Below are 26,884 nucleotides of genomic sequence, written 5' to 3' on the forward strand. Positions count from 1 at the left end.
TCTATTTATCAGGAAGGGCCAGATAGGTCTAGTGATTAAGGTACCAGGCTAGACTTCTACTCTGGCCTTAAGCACGAAAGCTGGCTGGGTGACTTTGGGCCAGTTACAGGTAGTCTTCAGCTTACAACTGTTTGTTTAGTGACCATTCAAAGTTACAGCAGCATAGAAACAAGTGACTGATGACCATTATGCACATTACCATTGCAACATCTCCGTGGTCACATGATGAAAATTTGGATGCTTGGCAACTGGCATGTAAATTTATGATGGTTGCACCGTCCTGAGCTCATGTGATCCCCCTTGCAACAAGCAAGTCGACGGGGAAGGCCAATTTACTTAACAATCATGCTATTCACTTAACAGCGGCAGTGATTCACTTAACAACTGCGGCAGGAAAGCTCACAAAATGGGACCAAACTCACTTAACAACCATCTTGCTTAGCAATGGAAATGTAGGGCTCAATTGGGGTCGTAAATCAAGGACTACCTCTATTCCCCCCCCATGGCTCATAACATAAGGCTCAGGCAACAGGCTGGTCAGTCAATTCCTCTCACAACCAAGGAAGGTTATTTGAAAAACCACAAAAGCACTTTGCACAGGGTAGGAGATTGCGCCTAAGGGATGCTGCGGCAGTTGTAAAAACACCCAAATTTTAATCACAGGAGCACTGTGAATTGCAAAGACCACTCCCTTTTTCTTCAGTGCCATCATAATTTCAAAGCTGAGTGAATGCTAATGGACCCAGGACTACTTGTATTAACTTTCTGTAGACACTTGCTGCTTTAACTGCTGTCACTATTCTCTGTCGTAGTGATGTAACAACAACAACAACAACAAAAGCCTCATTAGGAAGTCTGTATGCAGAACGGGTGGCTTCCCACACATCATGGACCTTAACTGGTTACCTGATTGCATTCAAAGAGCTCACATACACGCCAGGACTGATGTATTTCCCAGGCTTGATTATGCTTGATACAATTGCACTTAAGGCATCTGAGAAAAGAAAACAGTCTAGACGTTCTTGTCCATTATCAGGTCTGATAAATGAAAAGAGATGGAGAGAAACTGGAAAGATCAGCTTTCTGCGACTCAAATTAAGACTCAGACAGCTATAATTGTCATGTAAAATGAAGGAAGAAGTATGAGGCTGGCATCTGAGAAACAATTGAGAAGGTGCAACGCCAAGTTTATTTACCATAGAGTTAAATTAACTGCCCTTCAAAGCAGTAAATAAAGCACAGTCAGCTAGTTCAAATGGAATAAATGTTGACATCATTAGTCTGGGAGAAATAAGTATAAGAAGTAATGTGCATAGGAATCTAAAAAATAAATGGATGAAAAGAAAGACTATTTAACAATCTTGTACATAGAAGACATATTAGACTACTATAATGAAGGATAATCTATAGATGGCAGCATAGGACAGCAGTTTGTTTTACCAAGGGCATTGATTGGATTTTACTTTTACTGGCTCTGTGCTTATAAATAGTGAAGGCAGGACATGACTGCTCAGGCACTAGAGATAACTGGAGAAATGTTAATAAATGAAGAGATCTGCCTATCTCATCGGCATTCTGTTACCTGCCATGACTGGCATGGTAGAGGAACAGTACATTCCAAAAAGTGGGTGAGACTGGAGGGAGCAGGATTAAAAATTATCACTGCCTATATTATTGTAACGCTGAGATAATACTGTAATGACAGTAATAACAATATATTTATTATATGGCATAATAGTATTAATAGCATAATAGTATTTTATTACATTAAAAATAATACTTCATTTGTACCAAAGGTTGGGAGGGCGCACAGCTTGTGCATTCCTGGCTCATGAGAAACCCTTCAGTGGGATTTCTTTGCTATCTGCTGTGTCGCTCTCCTGGTTGGGAATTCAAGTTGTCCTGTCCCAACCATACTCCTGTTTGTCACCTGTAGGCCAGGGTGTACTGAGCTGTATGCTGTTGTTTTTGTTGGCAAAACTTTCACTGGGCTCTAAACAGATGGGATATTAAGGAGTGTCAGAATGAGGCAATGATAAGCTCTCATTTTAACAAGGGCTGAAGTTTGCTAAGGAAGGAGGGTTCATAGGCAGGCAGGCCTTACTGTTACTTGACACAGAAGCGACCTTAAAAATAGCACACCTCAAACTATGACAAGAAGCCATGGAGAGGCAGGTCTGCTAGAAATACTCCTGTTAGTCTCTTGAAGCAAAACAAAGAAGAATCGTTCTGTTTCTGGAACTTGAAATTAAGGAGAAAGTTCCTAACATTGAGAACAATTAAGCAGTGGAACAGCTTGTCTTCAGAAGTTGTGGGTGCTTCATCACTGGAGGATTTTAAAGAAGAGACTAGACTTGTCTGAAATGGTATAGGATCTCCTGCCAGAGCAGGGGTTTTGACTAGACAACCTAGAAGATTCTGCCTCATGCTTATAAAAATAAATAATGAGGGGGCAAACCCTTCCTTTACAGAGGGGAGAACAAAATGGTAGTAGAAGTAATATTAAAGATTGATCTTGTGGATAACAAATATTTCTTAGATAACAAGATTGCAGGCTAATTATCAAGGCAACCACATCACTTGTGAAGTCAAGTATAAGTTCATCCCTCTGCTGCAGGACAGAAAATCCATTTTCATATTTACCCTCTTGGTTTTATGCTAGTATTCTAACAAACTGACCTATTGATTGACTACGTGCCATCAAGTCTTTTTCAACTCCTAGCAATTACACATTTTCCCCCTCCATGACACTGTATCCCTAACCTGTCCTTTCAAGGTCTTCCAAATGATGCAATCACAGCAATTATACCTGAGTCTATCCACCTTGCTGCTGGTCATCGCCATCTTTTTCCTTCCACTTGCTCCAGCATTAAGGCCTTCTGTAAAGAGTGATGTCTTCACATAATGTGCCTAAATTAGGATAATGTGAGCCTGGTCATTTGTGCCTCAAGTGAGAATTCTGAGTTGATTTGCTCGATGAGCCATAGGTTTGGGTTTTTCGGTGGCCATGGGGTTCTTCAACACCAAAGTTCAAAGGCATCCTTAATCTTCTTATTCAGCAGATTACAAACTGCTATGAACAAAGCAAGTCCAGGTCCAGTTCAAGATGTTGCTTATTACCTATAAATCCCTTTATGACATAGATCCAGGTTACCTGAGAATGTGATTGGCTTTGTGCCAGCAGAAAGGGCACACTGCAGACCCCATCAATCAAGGAATTATGCCTAGTGGGATCCAGGAGAAGAACATTTTCTTCTTTAGCTCCTGCCCTCTGGAATATCCTCACCCACTCTCTTGGCCTTAAGGAGGAACCTTAAAACTTAGTTCTGGATGTTGGCCTGTGACCTTGTCATCCTGGAAGTGGTTACTAGGTTAATAAAAAAATCCCACGTCCACTTCATTGTACACCCACACACATACCTATTGTCATGCCCTTGGTAGAGTCAGACTCTGAAGGAGAGGAGAAACAGCTGATAGAGACTGGAGGTGTGGCTCTGGGGGTTGTGGAGGAGGCTGGGGAAGGGCAGAGGCCGGCTGGGCAGTCAGAGGAAGAACCAGGCCCATCCCCTTTGTATCCTAGGACACACAGGGAGAAACGGAGAAGGAAACAACTTGGCTTACGAGAGAGGAAGCGGCCATGATCCTCCTCATCATTGGTTGCAGCCAGGGAGAATAGTATATAAGAGAGACAGTTAAAACACAGCGTTGCCAGAAGCAAAGCGTGTTTTATTTTGGGCTGAAGTTATCTTGGTTGGTGTCCTTCCAACAGACTGCCTTGTTATCTCTTTGAATTTGGTAATTACTTATCCTGGTCTGTTGTGTAAATTTCTTCATTGTAGTTTGTTTGGTTTTTTTATTTCATCTCTATCTGCTCCTTAAGTTCAGACTGTACTGCTTTCTTTTGAAGACTATTTTTGAGTAAGTTTTATCTCCAACTGAGAATTATTGAACAGTGGGGCCAAGTTGGAGGCATTAAAAGACATTTATTTACGTTTTGGATTTTGTTATGTTTGTGTTACAATCCAGGTCATCACACCTATCTTAGCTATTGTATTTCTCTATTATTGTAATGTTACATTTATTGTCTTACTGCTTTAAACTTTTATAATAGTGTTTTATCAGATTGTGTGCTGTCCAGAATTGTGTGACTGTGAGGTGGATCATATATTAATTTAATAAATAAATAAGTAAATAATAAACCCTGAATTGTGATCCACTAGATCTCTGCTTTGTTTAAAAAACCAGCTGGGCCTTCCAGATTCACTTTTCCAATACATTAAGCAACTCCAGTGGGTGTAAGGAATAAAGCAAGATTTCTTAATATATTCTCTGAGTAATAAAGGCTTATATGCTATTCCTATCAAAGGTTTTCTCGATTGCTGAGATGAGTTTAACGATCTATGAGACAACAAGCATCCAATATAAGCCCACAGAGCTGAAATTTCTTCTATAAATTTCCATACGTGGTATTCTTCACATTATGTGGGAATATCAACAGCAGCTTTTTTACTTTACTCCTAATCTAAGCAATTGCATATAAAGCAGCTTAGAAAAATGGATAAACATCTAAGAGTTCCAAAATTTGCTTCATTGCTGCAATTCACAGACCATGGTGTCATAGTAATGAGGCTATTAATAAGGAAAGAAATTAAAATCAGAGAATGAAATTGTTGCAGAGCAATTTTAAAAAATGACATTTCATTTATAAAGGAATTATACTGATCCACACATCCAAGTTCCTGGCTGACAAACCATGCAGCCTAATTTGGTTACATACTATTTCAAAAAGTTGTTTTACATTATACATATCATATCTAATTCTTGTTGGAACTAGATTACATAGAACATAAGAAATCCATTAGTAGGCTCCCTAGCATTTTTTTGTTTTTTTTATGAAGTAGCCATAAGGGGAAAAGACACCCACCCTCAGTTATAACACCTAAAATAGGAACAGGAGAGATTCAGTATCTTCTTTTTTACATACAGATTTTTTTCTGTTTTAAAACGCTGGGGAGCAATAAGTATCTGCCATGTGCAACATTGCCGTTGCTGTTCATTTCAAGATTCATGGATGTTCTTGAGGTCAAAGGTTAAAAAGACTCTCCTGTAATGAAATGGGAGGGTGCAGGTTGTACAAAGCTGCACTGCAAATTATTATCTAGAGAAAGGAGCATCCATGGCAACAGAAACCTGAAAGACAAATATGTGTTTGGTGACCTGGGGTGCACTGTAAGGCACCTAGCGAAAAATAATGAGTGCAAGAGGGAAAGAGGAACACACTGAAGCAACAGGGCTTGTAAAGTCAACAAAGTCCCATGATTCTAATTGGTCAAATGGGATTTGTGTGTCCTAACACTGAGGAACAGGTTGATATCAGAGTTTTGCTTTTGAACACAGTTGCTATTCTATAAAGCAAGGGTCTTCAAACTTGGCAAGTTTAAGACTTGTGGACTTCAACTCCCAGAATTTCTGAGCTTAACATGACCAGAGGAGGAATTCTGGGAGTTGAAGTCCACAAGTTTTAAAGCTGTCAAGTTTGAAGAGCCCTGCTATAAAGGGATAAAGAAGGACAGTTACTTTCCAGACCTACTACAATACATGAAATGACATACAGGCAGTCCTTGAGTTATAATCAGTTGCTTTGTGACAGTTTGAAATTATAACAAATTTCTGCAACTCAGTTTCAAGTTCTGACAGCCACACACACACACACACACACACACACACAAAACCTGTGGTCATGTGATTGCATTTTGGGAGTTTGGCAAGTGGCCTGCATTTACAGCAGTTTGCAGTGTCCTATAGTTACACAACCATGATGTATAAAGGGTTGTTGTTGTTTTTGCTGGAAACCAGTGTTCAAATGTTCATTGGGTACAAAGGGTTTGTTTAATGGCCATCATATTTGCTTGATGTGACTGTGGAATTCAGTTAATGACTACTGCAAAATAGGTTGTAAAATTTGGTTCAGTCACACGGTGACATGTTTAATGATTGGCATGACTCATGATCATAATTCTGGGCTCAATTCTGCTCATAAGAGGACTACCAGTGTTGTACTTTCCAAGTAAGGTATGCTTTCTGGTCCAGTCAAGCATCAGCACAGTTTTGCAGATCTCTTGATAAAGCATCTTGGTGTTCTTCTACTCAGTTTTCAAACATCCTGCTTGGTTTAATTAGTGAAACAGGAAGGAAATATATGTATTTCATAAAGATGATATTTTTTTAAATTAGTACTCAGTGCTTTGGAAACTGCTCTCAAGCAGAATTAGCAGATTGGATTATCATGATTCATTTAACCCCAGTGAATAAACCAGTGCAGTATGATGCAGTTTAATGCAGTGTCATCAGTCCAAGCATAATCAGTATGGTTCAGAAAATTCAAAGAATAGTTCAGCTTAGCTGCATTTCCCAATTTGCCATGAATGTATGTTCTGTGCCTCTGTTTCCCCTTTTCTAGAACTCTTCTCTGAATAGAAGCTTTCCTTAAAGGTAAAAAAGCCACAGAATCTGAGATTTGACTGCAAATCTGTTTGGGTCCATAACACATTGCATACAACTAGGCACCCCTGCTCACCATTCCTTGTTTCTAGTATAAAATGCAGTAAACAAAATGCAAATTAGGGAGAGGAATTTAGGTCAGAATTAATGTATGCCATATGTATTTAGGTATGGACAAAAGAAATCTTAAAACATTCTGTTATTAGTGGAGATGAAATCTTTTTCCTGTGATGTTTCATAGCCTTAACCATAAGTGATGCGTCATTCAGCAACCGCAAGTCTTCCTGGATGTCATTTGAGCCCTTCAACATTCGACACAAGGTTCATATCCAGATGCAATTCCAGACCTTTTCAGGGAACGGCATTCTCTTTTACACTGCTCAGCATCTGAGCTCCCGATCAGGTCAGGCTTTCATTCTACTATTATGTGGAAGGGGAATAAAAAGGTCAAATGAAATATCTGATTAGTGTGTTATGATTTTGCAAGTGGTGAATTGTTAGGATATTGAATTTAGTAGCTGGAGCAGCAAAGTGTACAATAGGCTAGAACACAGAGTTGTAGTTGATTACATAGTGCTGATTCATGCATGATGTAATCTATGCTATGATTGGTTGTTGTGATTATAAAGGGGGTGTTTCCCTTTCCCCCCTCCTTTTTCCTTCGAGGTGTTCTCTGTTTTAGATTTACCTCATGATGTCCTGTGTTCCTATCTTACGTCCTTTCTTTTCCAGTTGATGACAAAGACTGCTATAAATTTGAATATTAAATGTTTATATTTATATAAAAGACAACAAGTTTGTATCAGTGTCTCCGACTTCATCTGCAAAGCTGCTGCACAATTCCTCGACATGAATGAATTGATAATAAACATCCTGTGGTGGTATCTTAGCACCATCAAACAACAACACCTGACCATCCTTGGGAAGTACTTGATAGCTGAACAAAAATGCCATATCCAGTCTAAAGACCTGGTTGTGTGACCAACCACAATGATAGTGTGCATGATTAACTTGACCACTTTACACTAAAAACAAAATGCACTCAAGTCAGCTGTGAATCAGCTGAGTTAAGACAGTATTAGGAGGATCTGGTAGCAGCAAACCAAGGGTGCTTCCAGACAGGCCTCTCCTAACATAGTCAGTAGCTCTGAAAAGCATGCAGATTTTCCGTTTCAAAAAGAATCCTATTTTCTGGACAATTAGCATCAATCACTCCATCCAAAGAATGTGAGCCTGCCAGATTTTCTGAATCTTTCATCTGCTTCCATAATCTGCTCATTATAGAAACTTTTGCTTTAAATGATACTTCCTAATACTGTTTCAAAGGGCTACAGCAGGGAAGGGGAACTTCCAGTGTCCAGGCCTATTCCAGCTTTTCAGGCCACTTCAGGAAGCCAGTGGAGCAACAAGCAAATCCACTGCCCCCCTTTGGCTTACAGCCTTATAACTCATGCCTCATGCTTGGATGGACAAAATGTACCAGCCAATCATTTGTTCACAGCACTGAAACGTTTTCTCATGTTCAGTTCCACTGCCATTTTTGTCATACTACTCATCTCAGCCCTGTTGCCATTTTTTGTACCATTTCCTTGCTATTTTTTAAAATGTGTGCTCTATGTTTCTGAAATAAAATATTTGAGGTTTCTCATCAGGTTAAAATAGGGGAAGTTTAAAGGTAAGATCATGGAATGTATTTATTCTCTCTGAACTCTGAACTCTGCAAGGAAAATCTAGGACATTGCCCAAGGGAAAAGAAGATTTTAAAAGCATGAAGTTTTGTCTGAGTAAAAAGATCGGGATCAGGGGCTTTTGATCAGTCAGATACCCTTTCTCATAAACTTCTTTCAAGGCTCTAAACTAGGGGTCTCCAAACTTGGCAACTTTGCTGGCTGAGGAATTCTGGGAGTTCCTTTAAGTCCACAAGTCTTAAAGTTGTCAAGTTTGGAGACCCCTGCTTTAAATTGCTATGTTAACGTAAACAGAAAAACAATCAAAAGGAAGATTTGTGCCCATGATGGAAATGGAAGATAGAAGCCTATAAAAGAACTAAAAGTTGCCTTTGTGATTTTTCAAAATTTTGAACCCAAGTTCAAGGTAGATTGTCTTATTCTTCTACCTTTCAGAAAGACTATGCAAATAAAGTGAAGGGTATTTTGCTATCATATTTTACTCCACTTACTACTCCTTTCAATTTTTTTGCTTCTTTGTACATTATAAACATAGTTTTTAAATGGAACAAAATAAAAGTGCTTTCTTTCTTTGCCCCTTCAAATAGGAACAGGTCAAAGCCCCTACTATGTCATTATCTAGGGTTAAACTATGCTTCTCCAAATAAGTCACATGTGCTGGCATCTCTGTTCTTTGAGCTTTAAGGAAAACAATTAGATTTCCTTTGAGATGTGAAGGTGGTACAACAGTGGTGGGATTCAAATTTTTTTACTACTGGTTCTGTGGGCAAGGCTGGGTGGGTGTGGCACGGGAAGGATAATGTAAAATCTCCAGTCAGGGGTGGTATTTGCTAGTTCTCTGAACTACTCAAAATTTCCGCTACCGGTTCTCCAGAACTGGTCAGAACCTGCTGAATACCACCTCTGTAGTACAAGGCAAATGCTGGATGATCTATTAAATGATACCTTTGCACATATTATCTGTTAAAAGACTGCGACCAAGGTTAACTATTCCAAAGGAAAACCTTTTTGTAGCAGCAAAATACATCAACTTACAACAGCTATATTTTTCTGCTTGGATACATTTTAATAAAAGTGGGTTACTGATTCTCTAAAGTATTACTTTAAGACTAAAACAGGATGTGAAATTTCAAATCCAAAGAAAATGGAAAGTGTTATTTTAGTGACAAATTGCAACTCAATAAACATTCCATCCAGCTTCACTGGTGGGAAATGTGGGTTTTTTTACATCTACCACTTCTCACCCTATCTGAGCCAAATCGAGCCCAAATGCAAGAAGCATACACTATGTATCTTAGGGAAACTTTCTCTCTTTCCCTCTCAAATTCCCCAGCACTCACGAAACCCAAATTCGAACCAGGACATCATTTAAAAGAAAAAAATGGGCTCCTTTTATTTAGAAAAATAAATAAAAAATACCATAATAGTGCTCAATATTCACAAAAATGAAATTTTAAATATGGTTTCTTGAAAAAGATTTCTATTTAAATTCAATGAGGCTTGCTTTACTGTATTTAAGAAAAGAGTATATGTAACAGAAGAGGAAGCCTTGATTTACTCGGTGCCACAAACATACATTTCAAACCACTGAGTCTTTGAGCCTTTAAAAGAAAAAGTTTGCATTTGTCATGTTTGCCTTCCAAGAAGCCTGCCAAAGCAAACATATGTAGAATGAAGAAAGGCCCAGGAGAATATTGGTTAGTGGCAGCCAAAACAGAGGGGTTGTCATTGCTTGGTTTGCAAAACACATTATGTATAACAAACGAGCCCAAACTTTTCTTCAGTTGCTATTATATAAAGCTTAGCAATGCAATCCTTGTTTTACTAGTTATGTAAACCTTAACAAGCAAGCACCATGAGATTCATCTGAGTATCTTCAGATTACTAAGTAATGGCAGAGTGATATCTAATGCTGGCTTGGCATTCTGGATGTTGTAATGTTGACACATATGGAAGATATCAGACTGCTGAAAGCTAATTTAATGTTTAGTTAATCTTTTATTTGCTCAGAGATACTAATGTGTTGCATCTTCTTCTCCTTTAGGTGACTTCCTAAGTATCACTTTGGCAAATGGATATATACAACTACGTTACAGCCTTGGGGACAGAACAGTTGTTTTACAGACATTCCAACCTGTCCATAGCACAAATAAGACCTGGCTTTTAATTAAAGCAGGAAGAGTTGGCAACGAAGGCTACTTGGATCTTGATGGAATCAATGTAACTCAGAAAGCTACCAATGGCATGACTTCCTTAGATACACAAACTGATTTCTATGTAGGAGGACTACCTTCCTTAAACCTGGTTAATCCCAGGGCAATTAAGAATGTGCCCACTGGCTTCACTGGCTGCATTAGGGAGGTCTTTGTCAATGGCAAAGAATTAAAACTCACTGAGAAAGGAGCAAAAAGTGGTTCCAATATAGGAGACTGCGATGGAACACCCTGTGGCTATAGAGTATGTAAAAACAATGGGAAATGCAAAGTTATAGAGTCTAATTTCTCTTGCTTGTGCCCCAAGCAATGGATGGGGAAGACATGTGAGCAGTCTATTTATTGTTCACATAGTAAGTGTCTCCATGGCAGCATTTGTATACCCAACCCTGTTTTATTTTCATATACATGTGCCTGTAAACTTGGCTGGACAGGCCTGTGGTGTGAAAAACAACTCTCATTTTTGATTGCCAAGTTCACAGGCAATTCATACATCAAGTACACCGATACCAATTATGAAGAGAGAGATCTCAGATTTACTAGGATCTCTTTCAATTTTACCACCAGTCAAATGGATGGTTTGCTTGTTTGGTTAGGAAAGGCTGAAGATGAAGATAATGACTTCCTTGGAGTAGGATTTGAAAATGGAATGCTAAAAGTTGTAGTTAACTTAGGAGAAAGAATTGCCATCCCTCTTATTCACCAAAGAAAGATGTTGTGCTGCAAAAAATGGTATTTTGTTAACATTGTGCAAAACTGGACTCTCATTGAAGTGTATCTTGATGAGGAACTTGTTATTTTTGAAGATCTTGATCCACAGAAAAAATATACTGTTCTAAACTATGGGGGCATTTGCTATTTTGGAGGGTTTGGACTTGATAAGAGAGTAAGTGACATCACCTCAGGACTATTTAAGCAACAACTAATTGGTAAAATAAAGGATGTTGCCCTTTTTCAGGATTCAAAAAAAATAAATCTAACTAAGGGACAAGGGTATAATATATATAGCGGAGATAAGGAGTAACCAAGAGAGACAAGGCTGTATTATTTAAATTTGTAATAGTAGCTTACTCTGGTACTCTGGGCAGGCATAATTATACTGTAGATGGTCCATAATAGAACACTTGTAATCTACAGCCTATTGCTTGTCTGATTTATTTTATACGAAGTATTAAATTCAACAGTTGCTTTCATGGATTGCTTCTGTGTTCCTTGATTGCCCAATTAATTCTTCCAATCATGCAGTCTGACTTGAAGGTCATTTATTTACCTTAATCCTAATTTGATTTTGATTCTTCGTGTTTCCTTTATGCTTAACAATTGCTGACTTTGTCTTTTATGTACTCTTCATGATTCATTCTTAATATTCCTCACCACCTTGACCAGAATCACCCACCTGCATTTAATTGTGAAACCTCTCAAATCAATGTCTTTTGACTCTTTTCTGTTTCAGTTCCACTTCCTTCTATTCTTTCCTATCCTCAGCTATCTACATGATTTTAATATTTCCTTCTCATCAAATTGAACTGCAAAAATTTTAATGTCCAAGAAACTTAATATTTAGACTTATTATTCAGAGTTCAAGTCAACCAGAGTCATGGTTGTTCCTATGACAAATCCACAAGATAGGAGTGGCTATTCAAAAATAAAATTAATTTTTCTTATACGTATTACATTTTTCTTATTTCAACCTATCGCATTACACATTGTCATTAAAAATGTATCAGCTAATAGTAGAGAATGGATCACATAGTTTGTTACTGCAAGTACAGGTAATACTTATGACCACACTTAACCCCCAAATTTCTGTTGCTAAGGGAGACAGTTGTAAGTTTTGCCCCATTTTATGACCTTTCTTGCCAGTTATTAAGTGAATCACTGCAGTTAAGTTAGCAACACAGTTAAGTGAATCTGGATTGCCCATTGACTTTGCTTTTCAGATTGCACAAGTTGATCACATGATCCTGGGACACTGCAACCATCCTAAATAGGAGCCAGTTGCCAAGCCTCTAAATTTTGATCACATGACCAAAGAGATTCTGAAATGGGTGTAAGTGAAAAATGGTTATCAGTCACTTTTTTCAAATGCTGTTGTAACTGAATGGTCACTAAATGAATGGTTGTAGGTCAAAAACCACCTGTAATATTACTTTGAAAGTGGCAGAGCTTTTATTTTCTATGCTTATTTTTGTGAGCAGTAGCTTTCTTCTTAGGGAGCAATTAAATCATATCAAAACATTAACAATGGTTAATAAATTTCAGAGAGATCCTTCCTCAGCTTTAAAATATATTCCAAAAATAAATGCCTAATATAATGAAAAACAAAGCATGCCCCAATTCTCTTACAAAACCCACATTTTTCAGGGAAAGAAACAATACAATATATACTTGGGGAGTACTTGGGGAGATCCATTATCATTGAAAGCAATTAATTTCATGAAAGCAGGAATGTTCTTGCTAAAATGTAAAACTATTAGCATTAAATAAGGAAGCTATGGACTTTGGAAGAGTGATGGACAATTAAAGGAGCATTATTTTGTTAGAAAATGATATTTTCTTACTCGGTGAACCCTAATCCATACTAACACTGCAAGAAGTTACCTAATTGGGGTAATGAAACATCTGCAAGAAAACAACTAAGGCTCTGAGAGCATTAAGGATCCCACATTTCAACCCTGAGCTATAAATATTTTTAATGTCTATGGAGATACTCAATCATCCAATCAAGATTGTCCCAAGGGTGCTTTTTCAAAAGATGACTTTTTCCTTGAAGATGTTTCGCTTCTGAAGATGAGAAGCGAAATATCCTTAAGGAAAAGTCCAGTTGCCTTTTGAAAAAGCATCTTTGGTACAAATATTCTCTATTGGTATCTCTCCCTTTCCTGAGGTTGTTGTTATTAGATTATGGTTCTTATTTAATTTTACCAATAATTGGTGGGATGAACTATATGTAACATAGCCTATAGTTTTAATTTACACATAAGGGAATCTTATTTTAATGCTTTTCTACCAGTTGTATTGAAATTCCCTGGATTATCCATGTTTTGTTGTTGTACCTCCTACCTCAAATTATGCCTCATAACATATCTATGTGTGACAATACACGTCACCTGTTCACTTTACTTCCTTGAAATGTTTTGGAAAGCCTTTGATCATTCTTTTAGTCCCTACTTTTTTAGTAACACCATTTCTTCCTATGTACTTCTCTATTTTAGGATAAGGACTTCTCATATCTTATTTGAAATCTGCAATAATAAATAGAAGAAAAACCTTGTCAATTCAACTTTCTTAGTCTAGATTTTTATTTGTAAGGTCTTTGAGGTATGGAAAATGTTGAACCAAGAAATATTATTCTGCACAGCCCTTTGCTCATTCTGCAATTAATTAAACTATAAATTTGTATTCATTATACTCATACCTTACAGAACAAAATTCTTCCCAACTGATTACCTAACAAGCCGCCATCACTGTTATATGAACTAGCATCTCAGGAGGAGCCAAAGAAAGAAAGAAAATTATAACACGCTGTAGTTTTTTTTTTTAAAATACCTGATGCTAGATTTCTGATTGCATCTCCTGATTATTTTGGAGGTATTGGGGGGGGGCATATATAGCAAATATTTGGCATTTTAAAACTTTTTTATGTATAGTAAGTTTAATACACTATTCCTAGTTATATTTATGTGGAAGTGCATTTAGGATTTCAGTCTTTGAAGCACTGATCTTCTAATCTGCTCATAAGCTTACCTGCAGGATTCTCCCACTGATTATGATGAGACTATTCGGAGAACATCTTATACTTCTACATAAATATCCAAATAAATATTAATAAAATATCACAAATTGGAAAGTGTAAATATTTAAAATTCAGAAGAAACTCCAATTTCATGATCAAAGTGTGACACTCATGTAACCATACTTTATTATTATGGTTAGTCGCACAGTCACCCATATGTTTAGACTGGATTTGACATTTTTGCCAACCTATTGTGTTCTCCTCAAAGTCAGTGATAGGCAGATGATATTACTGTTACTATGCCAGTTTGGTCTAATGGTTAAGGCATCAGGCTAGAAACGGAGTGATTTGAGTTCTAGTCCCATCTGAGGCATGAAAGCTGGGTATCTTGGGTGACACTTTCCCTGACTCCCAACTCACCTCACAGTTGTTGTTGTTGTGGGAAAAACATAAAAGAAGGAAGGAATACTAGATATATTCACTATTTTGAGTTATTTATAAAAAATAATAAAGCTGGAATAAAAGTAATTGCATACTTATTATGAGTAATCTACTGTTAGATTCAGACTAAGCTTGGTGAATACTTAATAAATCAAGTCCTAACCAAAGACCTATCAATTATTAAGGTAGCAACTAAGGATGTAGGCAATTCCAAACAAGTGGTTATTTTTGTAAAATTAGGGTGTTCAGTTCTGATGAATTAAAACATTTTCCAAATATGGATGAAATCCTTTGCTCCAAGGGCTCCAATCACAACTGGTGTAACAGCAGATTTCTTTTTCCATAAGCATCCAAACTTGCAGTCCTAAGATTTTCTTGTTTTCAATAACTGTTTTATCAGACATATCATGAGTAAGGGGCTTGTCTGTTTGAAGTTTAAATTCCCATAAGGTCTCATTTTCCAAAACTTTTTCAACCTCGTCCTCCCAGTAGTTTTTTTTCATTTTTGCAGCAAAAAATATTATGAATAATAAGCTTGTTATCTTCTTTCCATGACAGACATATAGTAAGAGCCCTTGGGAGAGTTAGCTGAAAATGAGCACTAATTAAAGGGTTTCACAAGAAAGGTTGAAAGTAATTATGGGTGGGTCTTGTGCCAATGTTACTCTACTCACTTTTACGGGAAAATTCCAGGAAAAGTCTTCAGTGCCTACACACAAACAAGAATTTATCCTAAACCTAGCATATGCTTGCATTTCTGTTGAAAATGTAGACTGATTATATGCATGAATGAGTCAACATTTTGGACCATCACTTAAAACAAAAAAGGTACCATCAAGCAATTTATGATATAGCATTTTTAATTTGACTAAATAAAGCCATTTGCAAGGTTTGCAAACTGGCTATTATATTTAAATAAGATTTTAAAATAGCCTAACAATTTATTTTAATCACATATTATTGAGAGATAGTTTTTCTTATACCAAAGTGCAAAATCTATGTTCATAGGTAAGGCGGTTTAATTAAAGGTTTCTTTTTTTATGCACAATGCTCTTAATTTTACTAAATACTTCAAAATAGGATGTTGAACAGAGTAGTGCAATGATATCTAACAGAGAAACCAATATACTATAATATTTCACAGAAAAATCACATTTTACTGATCTATTTATTAAAAACCCTGTGGGTTATTAAAAATTACCAGTCATTAACTGTAAAGGCAAGCCATATTTATACATCTTTCTGTTATACTGGTATATAGCCTATTGCTCCACATCTATTAAAATCAAGCAAACAACTGTGAGAAGGTTATCATTTGTAGAATCAAAATACCCCTTAAAATATTTACATTTTATAATATAAAGAATAGTAAAACACAAGTCTCATGTACAAGCTTAGGTATTCAAGTTTTCAAAGCATGAGAAATAGCTAAAATATTAATTTCAGCTGAAAGCTAGGGTTCTTAAATTGCCATCAGGAGTGGTGGTGGTCACATTAAAAAAAAGAAAGCCTTTGTGCAGATGAAGTGGAAAACACAGTCAACCTTGATCTAGGCTTTGTTGTTGCCGATAAAAACCCAAAATGACCAAAGCTTGAGAACTCCAGCAAATTCTCCTAGATGGCGCTTAACGATTAAAAGTGGACAAATATATTTAATTCCAGTCCCAACACTAATTGAAGTCATTAGTTTTATTCATTTCAGGAGACCCATCATATTCATTTCATTCATTGACCCATCAATGATGGAAAGGCTAAAGCTGCAAAATAGCCCACTAAAAAGTGTGCCCCAAAGCAGTAAAATCTGGACTGTATCTGCTCACAGGCCACTTCTATCAGAAATGCCCAATGATTAATAATTAATATAGGTGGAATTCTCTCTGCCTCCACCATTTCCTTATTCTTTGGAATCTTTTGAATTCATATGCGTTGGAATAGGGCTGCATTACAGTAAATCTCTCGTTTTCAAAGCCAGTGCTGTGTTGTCATACTTAACACAACAAATCCATCTTCATGTTTGCTGGAGCAGCTCCAAATGCAAAGTACAAATCATCAAAGGCTACAAATAGCTCAACTGAAGCCCAATTTGACAAAGAATCTGTAATGTGTCTTTTATTGCATATTAAAAGAAGCCCCTTTCAGTCATTTTTCTATACAAGCAGAGTAAAATCTTCCAACTATTCAACTCTACTCCTATGTCAAGAGATTGTAAAAGAAAATGAATGTGCGGTACACAGACTGGTACCAGAACAGACTTAGTCCTACAAAACACTAAACATTGAATATAAAAAGAAAGTATTGATGGCACAATTATATCCAAGCATATATTATACAGACAGCTTTAGGACATATTTAAAACATATTATGTTCTATTTGTTTAGAACTAGAAGACAGACTGTGTCTTCTTTCTCATTTTTTTTTCCTTTCACCTTTTGCTTTTACCCCGATCACTCTGGTCCCTGTCTTTGTGATGCCTTTCTCGGTTCTTTTCATTGTCTTGCTCCTTTGGCCGTTCCCTACTCTTTTCTCTTTCTTTCTCTTTTTCGTGAAAGCGCTCTTCAATTCTAGGAGCATCCTTCTTTTCAGGATTTCTACTTTCTTGTGAGGATTTGCTTTCAGAGTCCTTATCACTATGTGAGAACCGCAACCTCTCTTTGTCTCGATGGCCTTCCTCCCTGTTTTTCCTTTCCCTCTCTTTCTCTGAACTTCGGTCTCGGTGTCGACTTCTTTCAGGATCCAACTCCCAGTCATGCCTGCCCTTTTTGGGGTGGTGAGATTCGCTATAAAACCTTTGCCTGTGTTGATCATTCTTCCTCCTACTGAAGGCCCTCTCCACATGAGGACCCTGTCGGCCTGCCCAGGGATCACTGTGACGCCTTTCGTGTCTCCTAGTGTTTTTGTTTTGATAAAAGTGTTCAGGCCCTGAGAATCTTGATGGTTTCTGAGTGATGGGAGGGGCTGGTGTAACTGGTCCAACAAAGTGGGGTAGCTGACCTGGCAGGTGAAGTATGGAGGGCCAAGGCATGAGTGGGCTTTGAGCAAAACCAAAGCCTGGGGGTGGAAGGAGCGGTGGGGGCAGATGATGGGGAAACCCAAATATAGGAGTGTTTGGTGGGGAGAAATTAGGGGCAATGGCCCCTTGAAATTGAAAACCAGGAGGAGTTGTTTTAGCGGGGGGGAAATTGGGTTGAGGAGTCCTAATTGGTGAGAAATTTCCACTTGTGGCAGGTAATTTGGTACTGAAGTCACATTGATGACTTGTATTTTCCGCTTCAAACTGAGATGATAATGATGTTGATGAAGAGGGTGGCGGCGGCGGTGGGGGTGGCAATAATTCTCTCTCAGAATTTCCAGTCTCAATGTTTTGCATCAGCGTGTCTTTAAGCTGTGAGGTACATTCACCATCTCCTTTAGATGCATTTGAAACCAATGCTGTCTTGCATGCTTGGTTATCGGTCTGATCTGAAGCTAATTCATTTCCTGAAGTCTGCTTGTTATCGACTTTTGACCGTTCAGATTCTAAAGTATCAAGCTGCTGCATATCTTCACTTCTAGTGCTATCAACTTCACTTTCTGAACTGTTGTTCTGTTGGCCTCGTCCAGCTGCTTGCCTTGGGTCTCTCTTAAGATTAATGAATGGTGGAGATTTGGAACTATGCATGGTCATAGTATCAACAGATACTGTTCCAACATTATTGCTCCCGACTCCTTTTCCAGCATTGGACGGAACAGGAAAATCTATGGATCTTTTATTTTCCTGAGGAACATTATCTGCCTCACCCAACTTTAAACTGTTTTCTGGAGTCTCTTGGTTTTCCTTATTCTGTGATAGAATAGTTAAGTTTGCTAAAAATACCTCAGTGGAAACATCTGGTGGTTTCTCTTTAAGACTCAGACTTGTAAGAGTTCCTGAAGAGCAAGGGAAATCTACTGATACATCCACTGCTAAAGTATTGTTGATGGTTTCTTTTGCATTGTCCTTTTTATGCCTTGTATCTTCAACACCCACTGGAATGTCTATGTTTTCTTCCTTTACGTTGGTCCTTTTCTCTAATAAAGGCAGATCTTCATTAATCGAACTGTCAACTGTTGGTTGGATATGTTCAGGCATCTGCCCTGTAGTATCCAAAAGGCTTTGAAGAATGTCATCTACTGGCAGTGGCTTACTTGCTAGTTCGAGAGCAGATGACTGATTTTCCCATCCAACCAAAACCCCAGGAAGGAACCGTAGCGGTTTGGGGGGTTCAAGTTTGATGTTCTCCACAGCAGGTTCATTCACTGTGACTTCTTCTGTGCTACATTGTTGGGATTTGATCCTCTGCTTATGCAGTACTGCAGTGAATGAATTAAAGAAATCATTTTCTTCTTCTCTTTCATTTAACTCGGAATGAAGGACTTCCGATTTGTTCAGTTTACTTTTTTTCTCTGGTTGCAAATTTTCAGGACCTTCTTCAGCTTGGGTCATGGTCGAATTAGCCACAGCACTGATCTGCCTTTTTAGCTTCTGGCGAATTATCAATCCCAGCAGCAAGTTGGGACGATGGACTTCAATTCCTACACACATACATACACACACACATATATAAGCATATTAAAAAAACAGCAATGTAATAATGGGAAACATGTATCTTGGATTTTTTTTTCAATTAAAACAAGCCACCCTGAGTCTCTACAATGCCAATTAGCTTAAATAGTTCACTGATGTTATAAAATGTACTGTATTTTAAGAAGCACTGACAAAATTTCACTCTCCAAATAATTGCTATGTAAAAGTACATTTTACACTGTAAAATACTTATCTGTTAAATCAAGAATACTAATTCTATCCATGAGCTAAACAGAGAAAGAAATGCATGTCTGCTCTTTGAAAAAATATGCAAAGCTTCATTTCCAATATTCATCAATGCTCTGCAATAAATCGTCAAACTATTTTAGTTCTAGCATAGTTTTAAAAAAACCAGAAAATTAAAAAGGAGATTGTTCTTAGTTTTTTTAAAAAAATCAATAATACTTTAGTGCAAAGGATTGTTCAGCCTATCTTTCTTACTTACCAGGACCATCAAAGGGTACTAACTGATGTGGAATTTTATCAGAAGCACCTAAAGGGATAATATATAAATCCTTGATTTGCTTCATATTATTCGCTGCTACACCGTAACGTTTTCTGCTGCTGAAGTACGCAAAAAGCAAAGTGTATGAAATCTGATCCTCTTCTGTAACAGGAGTAAAACGAACCACACATATTTCCTATTATGAAAAACAGAAAACATTTATTAATTATCACCATGTTCTTAAAATAAATATACACATACATCAATTTTCATTCATAGGGGTAACAAAATGTCTATATTTCATTGATTTTAGATGCCGGAAAATTCACTCATGATTATCATCCAGAGCTGCTTGATAATCAAATGAGTGGTATGCAAATTTAATAAGTAAATCAGTAAATAAGAGAGAATGCTCCAGTTTTTCATATTGCTGTTGCATACTAGGAAGACACATGAAGCTATCTCAAAACAATGGTAATTAAATGCTAGACTATTTAAACAGATCTAATTTGTAAGCCTAATTTGTAAGCCTATGAGGAAGGCAAACTTTAAAATTTATGCAACATAGTAAATGATTATCTCAAAAAATGGGCACTGAAACAAAGTTGTGCATTAAACCATATTATGTATTTTGAATACATGAAACATTAACATGAATCAAAATAAAATCATTTGTCATAAATTAAAGGATGTTTTAGATGCCACCAATGTACAGAGAAATGACATACAAGCTATATCAAAAAAATTTTTAGTGCTTAACAGTATTTCTGAAATGGGAATATGTAGTAGTATCATAGCTACAAGTTCTTTTCTTTATTTATAATATTCCTCTTCCCCTGGGTCTTTCTGTATCTTAATTTATCTCCCATATACTGAAAATGAGTACATTATCTAGCTACTGGATTCATTACTGAATAAGGAACAGTGTGATTTATTTGTTTTCTGCATTGGATTTCATGCAAACAGTACTGATTAATTTATTTCAGGTAATAACAGCACCAGCATGAAATCCTATTCTTTTTAAAAATCAAAGAACATTGAGCATCTAATGCCATATTATATTACAAAAAAGTATATTACAAATACTTTTTTACCTTTGTACCTGAAGCCTTTATTTTATCAACATATTCCCAAACAGTCTGTGGTGATATCCTGCCACCTACTTGGATGCTATCTGGCAAATCCTATGGAAAAGTAGATGTATATTTTTTTACACAAGACAGTATTTTTTCCTCAATAAAAGAAATATAACTTTCATAATCTACATGCAAAAAAGTACATTGCTCTAATGCCATCCTCAGTAATTTTACACTGCAACATTTCATTGTCCATAGTAAAAGAAAATTCAGAAAATCTCCAAGAAAATGGTAGATTTGTTAACACCATATATTACCTCTGTTAAACTTTCAAACGAACCAGAGATTGGGTAAGCCTTGATAACAAACTTCGCCACAGATGGCATGTTGATAAAGCCTTTCCAAATGAAATTCAGGCGAGCTAGAAATAACGTTTCACTTTCAACAGTCCCAGGTGTTTCTGATCTGAAACATAGGAATCAAGGAAAACAAAGCAATTTAGCGTGGTAAGAAACTTACTGCATTAAATATTGGTGGGTGAGAAGGAAAGAGATGGAAAACACTTTTGGAAGAAACTTCCTGTATGCGCCATGGTTAAGAGGCCTTGCTGACTTTTCTTAGTTAGCCACACAATTTTGCAAGTGAAATTGACACTGGACGCCAGTTCTAAGTCAGCATAATTTTTCAGGAACACAAGTGAGATTGTCCATGAGATTCTGGACAGCTATTCTTCATTAGATTGTGGAAATTGTCTTTTTTTATGGTCAGCTCATGAGTGGAGTGGGCTAAGAGTTGGAATTTACATCAAACTCCAATTTGCACTTCATGGACACTGCGCTTAACTGAGCCTTTTATCTCAATCACTTTTTCAATTATTTTCTTTATTCTTTGTATCTTGGAAAGATTAAGAGCCTTCAGATTAGCAAGGTTCTATTGTATTCATTAGAAGACCTTGAGGATTGTACAAGGGAGCCAGAGGATAAAGAAAATGGAGCAAAAATCCTTAGTGAAAATTTTTAACTACCTTTCAGCTCAACCTTTGGGCAGAATAGATCAGATGATTCATAAAATTAATAGAGCATGTTCATATAAAATTATAAAACAAGAATGGGGTGCAATTGATGTTTATGAAATTAATTTGAAGGAGGATTTAAACACTATACAAATAGGTCCGACGGATGACTTATTCCCTACAGAAGTTGAGCAGACATTAAGTCACAAAGTTGATTTGGATATTTTTCCCCTCTGGATATACAAAAGAGCTCTGTTAACATTTGGAAGGACTTTTTAAGAAGCAACAAACAAAAGGATAAAGTAGAGCACTGGTGTCAAACTTGCAGCATCACATTGCCATAATGTGACTTTTCATGACTTTTTCCCATTCGTGGAGCTAGAGTGGGCATGGCTTGCATGTGACACATCCAGCCCACGGGCTGCCACTTTGACACCCCTGAAGTACAGAAATCTACTGAAGTTCTGAAGGATTTTTGCTTTGAATCATAGATGAACAGCAAATTTGGGAGGGGGAATACACATTTTTTAAAGAAATCAGAATTTATCCTAATTTTTAGGATATTATAAGGGAAGGTTTGTAAGATTGCCATGTTCAATCAGGGTTAAAAGAATACTTTCTGATTGCCCTTTCTGGACTTAGTTTTCCTTATTTAATAAGAGAGGAACTAAGGAACAGTTAAATAAAGTTTCATTAAAAAGCAAATTATATTAAATAATATGAATGCAGGTTATAGAATTATTTCCCTTATGTGGTGATTTAAAGAATATAGAGTAAGATCTAAGACACAGTATTTAGCATTTCCAGACCTTTTTCTCCTTTGGAATAACAAACTTCCCACATCATTTTATAAAGGACTTTTGAAATTCCCTGATTAAATAATTTGAAAAATAGTATGGTGGGTGGTAGAAGAAATGTTAAAAACTCTCATCATTTACAATTTGTGTAATGCAAATTTTCTTACTATTTTCACAATATTCTTGTATTGCATGGCTTTGTTATTACATAATAGTATTATATTGATTCATGTCATCTTGAAATGAAAAGCATAAATGTGCTGCAATAACAAGGCATTTCAATCTGTTAAAGAGTAGGAGAAAAAGGAACAAAATAATGTTCACTTTTGGCAAATAAATTTCTGAAAGTTTCATATATTACAATTCAGTCTGAAAACCTGGACATTTTTTAAAATTTTCATTTCTGTTTGGAATGTTTTACTCCCTATCTTCATTTATGGAAAACGGCTTTCAACCAAGAAAGCAGAACATTTTTATTCAAAGTGCATATGGTAGCTTCTATTTTCTTACACACTTGAGTAGCAATCACAATGATTACCTAGAGCTGGAAGTGGACGCAAACCCTGGATTTGATAACTCTTTATCTTCCTCTAATAATTCCAAAGGTAAGATGTTTGTTGTTGAAGTAAGCGCATCTGCTATATTGTCAGCTTCATTATCTGATGGCTTCCGAGCAACTCCAACTGATACTTTCACTTTTTTTCCAGAAAGATCATCACTGGGTGGTGCCATTCGACCTTGAAAAGAAAATTAAAACGCTTTAACAAGTATTTATCATATTAAGCCAGTTAAAAATAATTGTAATATATAGTCACAATTACTGCTATCACCATAATGCTAAAAAATCTTTTTTTTAAATAAAGTTTTATCTGGGTTTTCACACACACAAAATACAAGTAAAACATCTTTTTTGAAAATAGCATGGTCCCGGGTTGAACTTATTTATACAGACACAAACTCAATTTCATGCTCATTTTTGTGTTCTATTCCATATCTTACACTATTCTACATTTTCTATATAGTTTTTCCCCTCTTTTAATTTTCTAAATTTTATTTTGATTATCTCATCTCAATTCAAACAATTATATTTATACTTTTTCTGTTCTGTTTCAATTTCATATTATCTTTTCTCATTAAACAAATTTTCTCCTGTAGTTACTAATTGGAGTATGACACCTTTACATCTTTTAATTATATCCATTCAACTCTTATTTAAACTTTAATATATACTTTAAGGTTATGACCTTCAATGTAATACATAATACATAACTTCCAATCGAATTCTGCTTGGTACATTTTTATAATACACCCTATATTCTTTAAAAAAAATGATTATAAATATATGTAATTATAAACCCTCATTCCATTCCATTTCAGTTCTATCATTAATAATCATTAAAATCTTAACATCTTTAACATTTCTTTTCAATTAAATATCACACTTCCTTAAAGACACATATAATCTCCATAATTAATTTTTCCCTTATTTCTCTTCATGTATGTTTTGTAAATCATTAAATATTCATTTTGTTACATTTATTTATTGACAAGCATTCCACTATTGATAACTATTTTATCAGATATTTTAATCATACATTGTTTCATATTTTCTGAAATTATTTCTAATATAAGAATACTATCTTATGTACCTTTGCAGAATCCCTTTTTCTATTAGATTTTCACCCATTATCTCTAAATAGGCCCTGTTTCTCTATATTTTGCTTCTGTCCTTTATTACTTCTTTTCCTTTCTTTCTTCCCTCTCTTCTTCTCCCTCCCCTTTTTACCCCCTTGTCTCTCTACTTCTAATTCTCTCTTCTGCATTTCCCTCTTCTATTGCTTTCTGATTTTATACTTATTTTTCACTCCATTCTTTTTTGGGGTTGTTTTTCCCAATCTTAAACTTTCCATTCTCTTTCCCCCCTTTCCTCCCCCCCCCCACCTAAGATTACTTGTTCGTTAAAGATGGCTTCTTCTTTGTCCCAGTCTTCTTGTTCTGCAGGCATTTCTTGTTGTTTCTCATAGTTCCAATTCTCCATTTCTAAGAACTGAAATATGAAGCCAAAAGAACCTCTCCCTTCTTGTGCATCTTCTTTGTACTTTTTAAGTTCCATTTTCAGTTCTTCTAAAAGTGGAGCCATATTAAACAATTTTAAACAACCACCCGATTGATTTTAGTCATTCAAATGCAATAACCAAGAATCCAGAGATCACCAAGTAATCAAAATAGTCCCAAGCTGTTTCTTATTTCTTTTTCCACTTTCTCCTCCTGGGGTTTTACTATTTTGTTGCGATGTTTCAGTTAAAATGTATCCTTTGGAAGTCTTGTTGAGATTTTGCTGTAAGTTCTTTTTAATTCCAGGAAGTCTTCTCCCTTCCAGATCCTGCCATTTTATTCTTTTTCTCTCCTCTCTTGTTTTCAAAAGGTTTTAATTATCCAGAAATCTTTATTATCCCTTTGACTTTTTATTTTCAGCATTAAATGCCTATTAATGTCAAAGTGAATTTTTTTCCAATTTCTTGCTTAAGTCTCTTAGCTGTCAGTATAGGAAGAGGAGAAAAAAAAAACAAATCCTTTCCTTTTTCTCTCTCCTTCGCAGCTTAGAAATCTTCTTGGGGAACAATGTTATTGGTTTTTTTTAATAGTTTCAATTCCAGGGTATCTTATTTGTTGCTTTTGCTGTTTGACCCGGTCAACCAAAACTTTATCTTCTTATCTTCTTCCTGCACATTCTTTTCCAGTTGAGTTCTTCTTTGTGGTGGCCATTTCTTACCACTGCTACAACCGCCTTCGGGAAAGGAAGTAATGGCCAGCTGGGGAGGAGAGATGCGGCCCTCCTCAACCCTATAGGCAGTCTCCCCCTTCTTCACCACCTCTACGGGGTGGCTTAGCCCCGAAACCAGCCAGCTCGGGGCGCTTCAGCGGTGAGCACAGATCGAAACAACACAGAGATGCGGTTCGGTCTGTCTCCGAAAAAACTCAAACCAGAAGAATGCTAAAAAATCTTGCTGGTTGAAATTAAAAGTACAGCAGTATATATCTAGAATTTGACTCAAGCAGTTAAATGAAGTTTAGATCATTATCAAAGAGATGTCAATTAATTTTAATTTATTGAACTTAATATACAAAAATATAATTTTTTTTCCAAAGAGTACCCAAACAGTACCCAAATGATGAAGTTTTATATATAAAAAATACTGAACAACCTTGCCATCTTCCTATTTCTCTGCAGTAAACTACTGTGAAGTGCAGTTCTGAAGCCTTTATGCCAGATTTAAATTCCTTTGTTTTGAACTTCATCTATTCACTGGTTTGTTAATACTTCTAACTATAGTTTGAGATAGGCTCATTTGAACTAAAGAGTTAAGAAGTATATTCTTGTTCTGAAACTTCTGAGGGAGAGAGAAGTTCTTAACCTCCTAACACAGCAGCTTTGAAACTTCATGTTAGAAAAATAGCCAGTGGCAAACAAATGTTGCTGAACTACAACTCCTAGTAGCTATGACAAATGAGATCAATGAAGAGAAATTTGTACTCAGTAACATCAGGTTACCTGCAGGTTCTCCAGCTGACTCAAAAATTATCAGCCAATTGAACAGTTAGAAAACATATTTTGTTAATTTGGTCTTTGACATTAATTTTACTGAGTTTAGTCTCCATACATTATTTATGTTATGCAGCAACCTCTGAATGTAGACAAGGCAGCAGAATCCCATTTCTGACTTATTTGATTGATATCCCACTGTTCATTCAGGTCAAAAGAGTATGGATAGTACAATCCATTTTGTGGTGGGTTTTTTTTTTTTTTGCACCATCCTCCCTGTTGTAAGTTGGTCTGAGCAGAAGGATTTGCAAAAAGTCATCCAGTGAGCTTCCCTGGCTGAGGATGGAAACTAGGGCTCCAGATCAAAAGCTTAATCATTACATTTCTCTGACATGCAGTGCCTCTGAAATCTACTTTGCTTCTTCAAACTTTAGGGCACATGAAAGATCTCCAATTTTAAGCTGTGGTTTGGAGAAACTCTGAACGAGCTTGGATGTAAAGGGAGAAATAGTCACGCTGATTAGACTGTTAGAAGGACCTGTATCATAGAATGAAGTATTGGCTGGAGTGACTGACACAAATTCAAATAATCATTTATCCATGAAACTCACTTTATGACTTGAGTCATTCATTCTTTCTTGGTCTAACTTATTTCCTGGGGTTGTTGAAATACAACTGGATATCATTTTACAATTAATTCCACTGAGAAACTGCCATTATTCTAGGTCTTAAACTTGAGAAGTGCTAAGGACCAAGAAGTTCAAATAGCACATATAGCAATAGCACTTAATCTTATATACAGCTTCACAGCCCTCTCTAAGTGGTTTA

The 26,884-nt window shown here is 36.4% G+C and overlaps 2 protein-coding genes across 12 annotated transcripts in view; one reads left to right on the top strand and one right to left on the bottom strand.

Moving 5' to 3' along the window:
• EYS (EGF-like photoreceptor maintenance factor) overlaps nucleotides 1–12,018 on the top strand; it is a 181,278-nt gene extending 169,260 nt beyond the window's left edge. Inside the window, exons 12-13 of the mRNA XM_026726548.2 lie at nucleotides 6,743–6,904; nucleotides 10,234–12,018. Coding sequence (XP_026582333.2) covers nucleotides 6,743–6,904; nucleotides 10,234–11,426 — 1,355 coding nt within the window. The 3' untranslated portion in view covers nucleotides 11,427–12,018. The remainder of the gene's footprint in view (nucleotides 1–6,742; nucleotides 6,905–10,233) is intronic.
• A 3,710-nt stretch (nucleotides 12,019–15,728) lies between these two features.
• PHF3 (PHD finger protein 3) overlaps nucleotides 15,729–26,884 on the bottom strand; it is a 73,987-nt gene continuing 62,831 nt past the window's right edge. For all 11 annotated transcript variants that reach the window (XM_087915849.1, XM_087915845.1, XM_087915840.1 and 8 more), the window contains 5 exons: nucleotides 23,051–23,249; nucleotides 21,021–21,168; nucleotides 20,722–20,811; nucleotides 19,628–19,823; nucleotides 15,729–19,130 (listed from right to left, as the gene is read on the bottom strand). In XM_087915849.1, the coding sequence (XP_087771975.1) occupies nucleotides 17,002–19,130; nucleotides 19,628–19,823; nucleotides 20,722–20,811; nucleotides 21,021–21,168; nucleotides 23,051–23,249 (2,762 nt within the window). In that variant the 3' untranslated portion in view covers nucleotides 15,729–17,001. The remainder of the gene's footprint in view (nucleotides 19,131–19,627; nucleotides 19,824–20,721; nucleotides 20,812–21,020; nucleotides 21,169–23,050; nucleotides 23,250–26,884) is intronic.

This window comes from Pseudonaja textilis, chromosome 1 (genome assembly GCF_049901715.1).
Source record: "Pseudonaja textilis isolate UNSWEBS1 chromosome 1, rPseTex1.2, whole genome shotgun sequence".
Classification (NCBI taxonomy): Eukaryota; Metazoa; Chordata; class Lepidosauria; order Squamata; family Elapidae; genus Pseudonaja; species Pseudonaja textilis.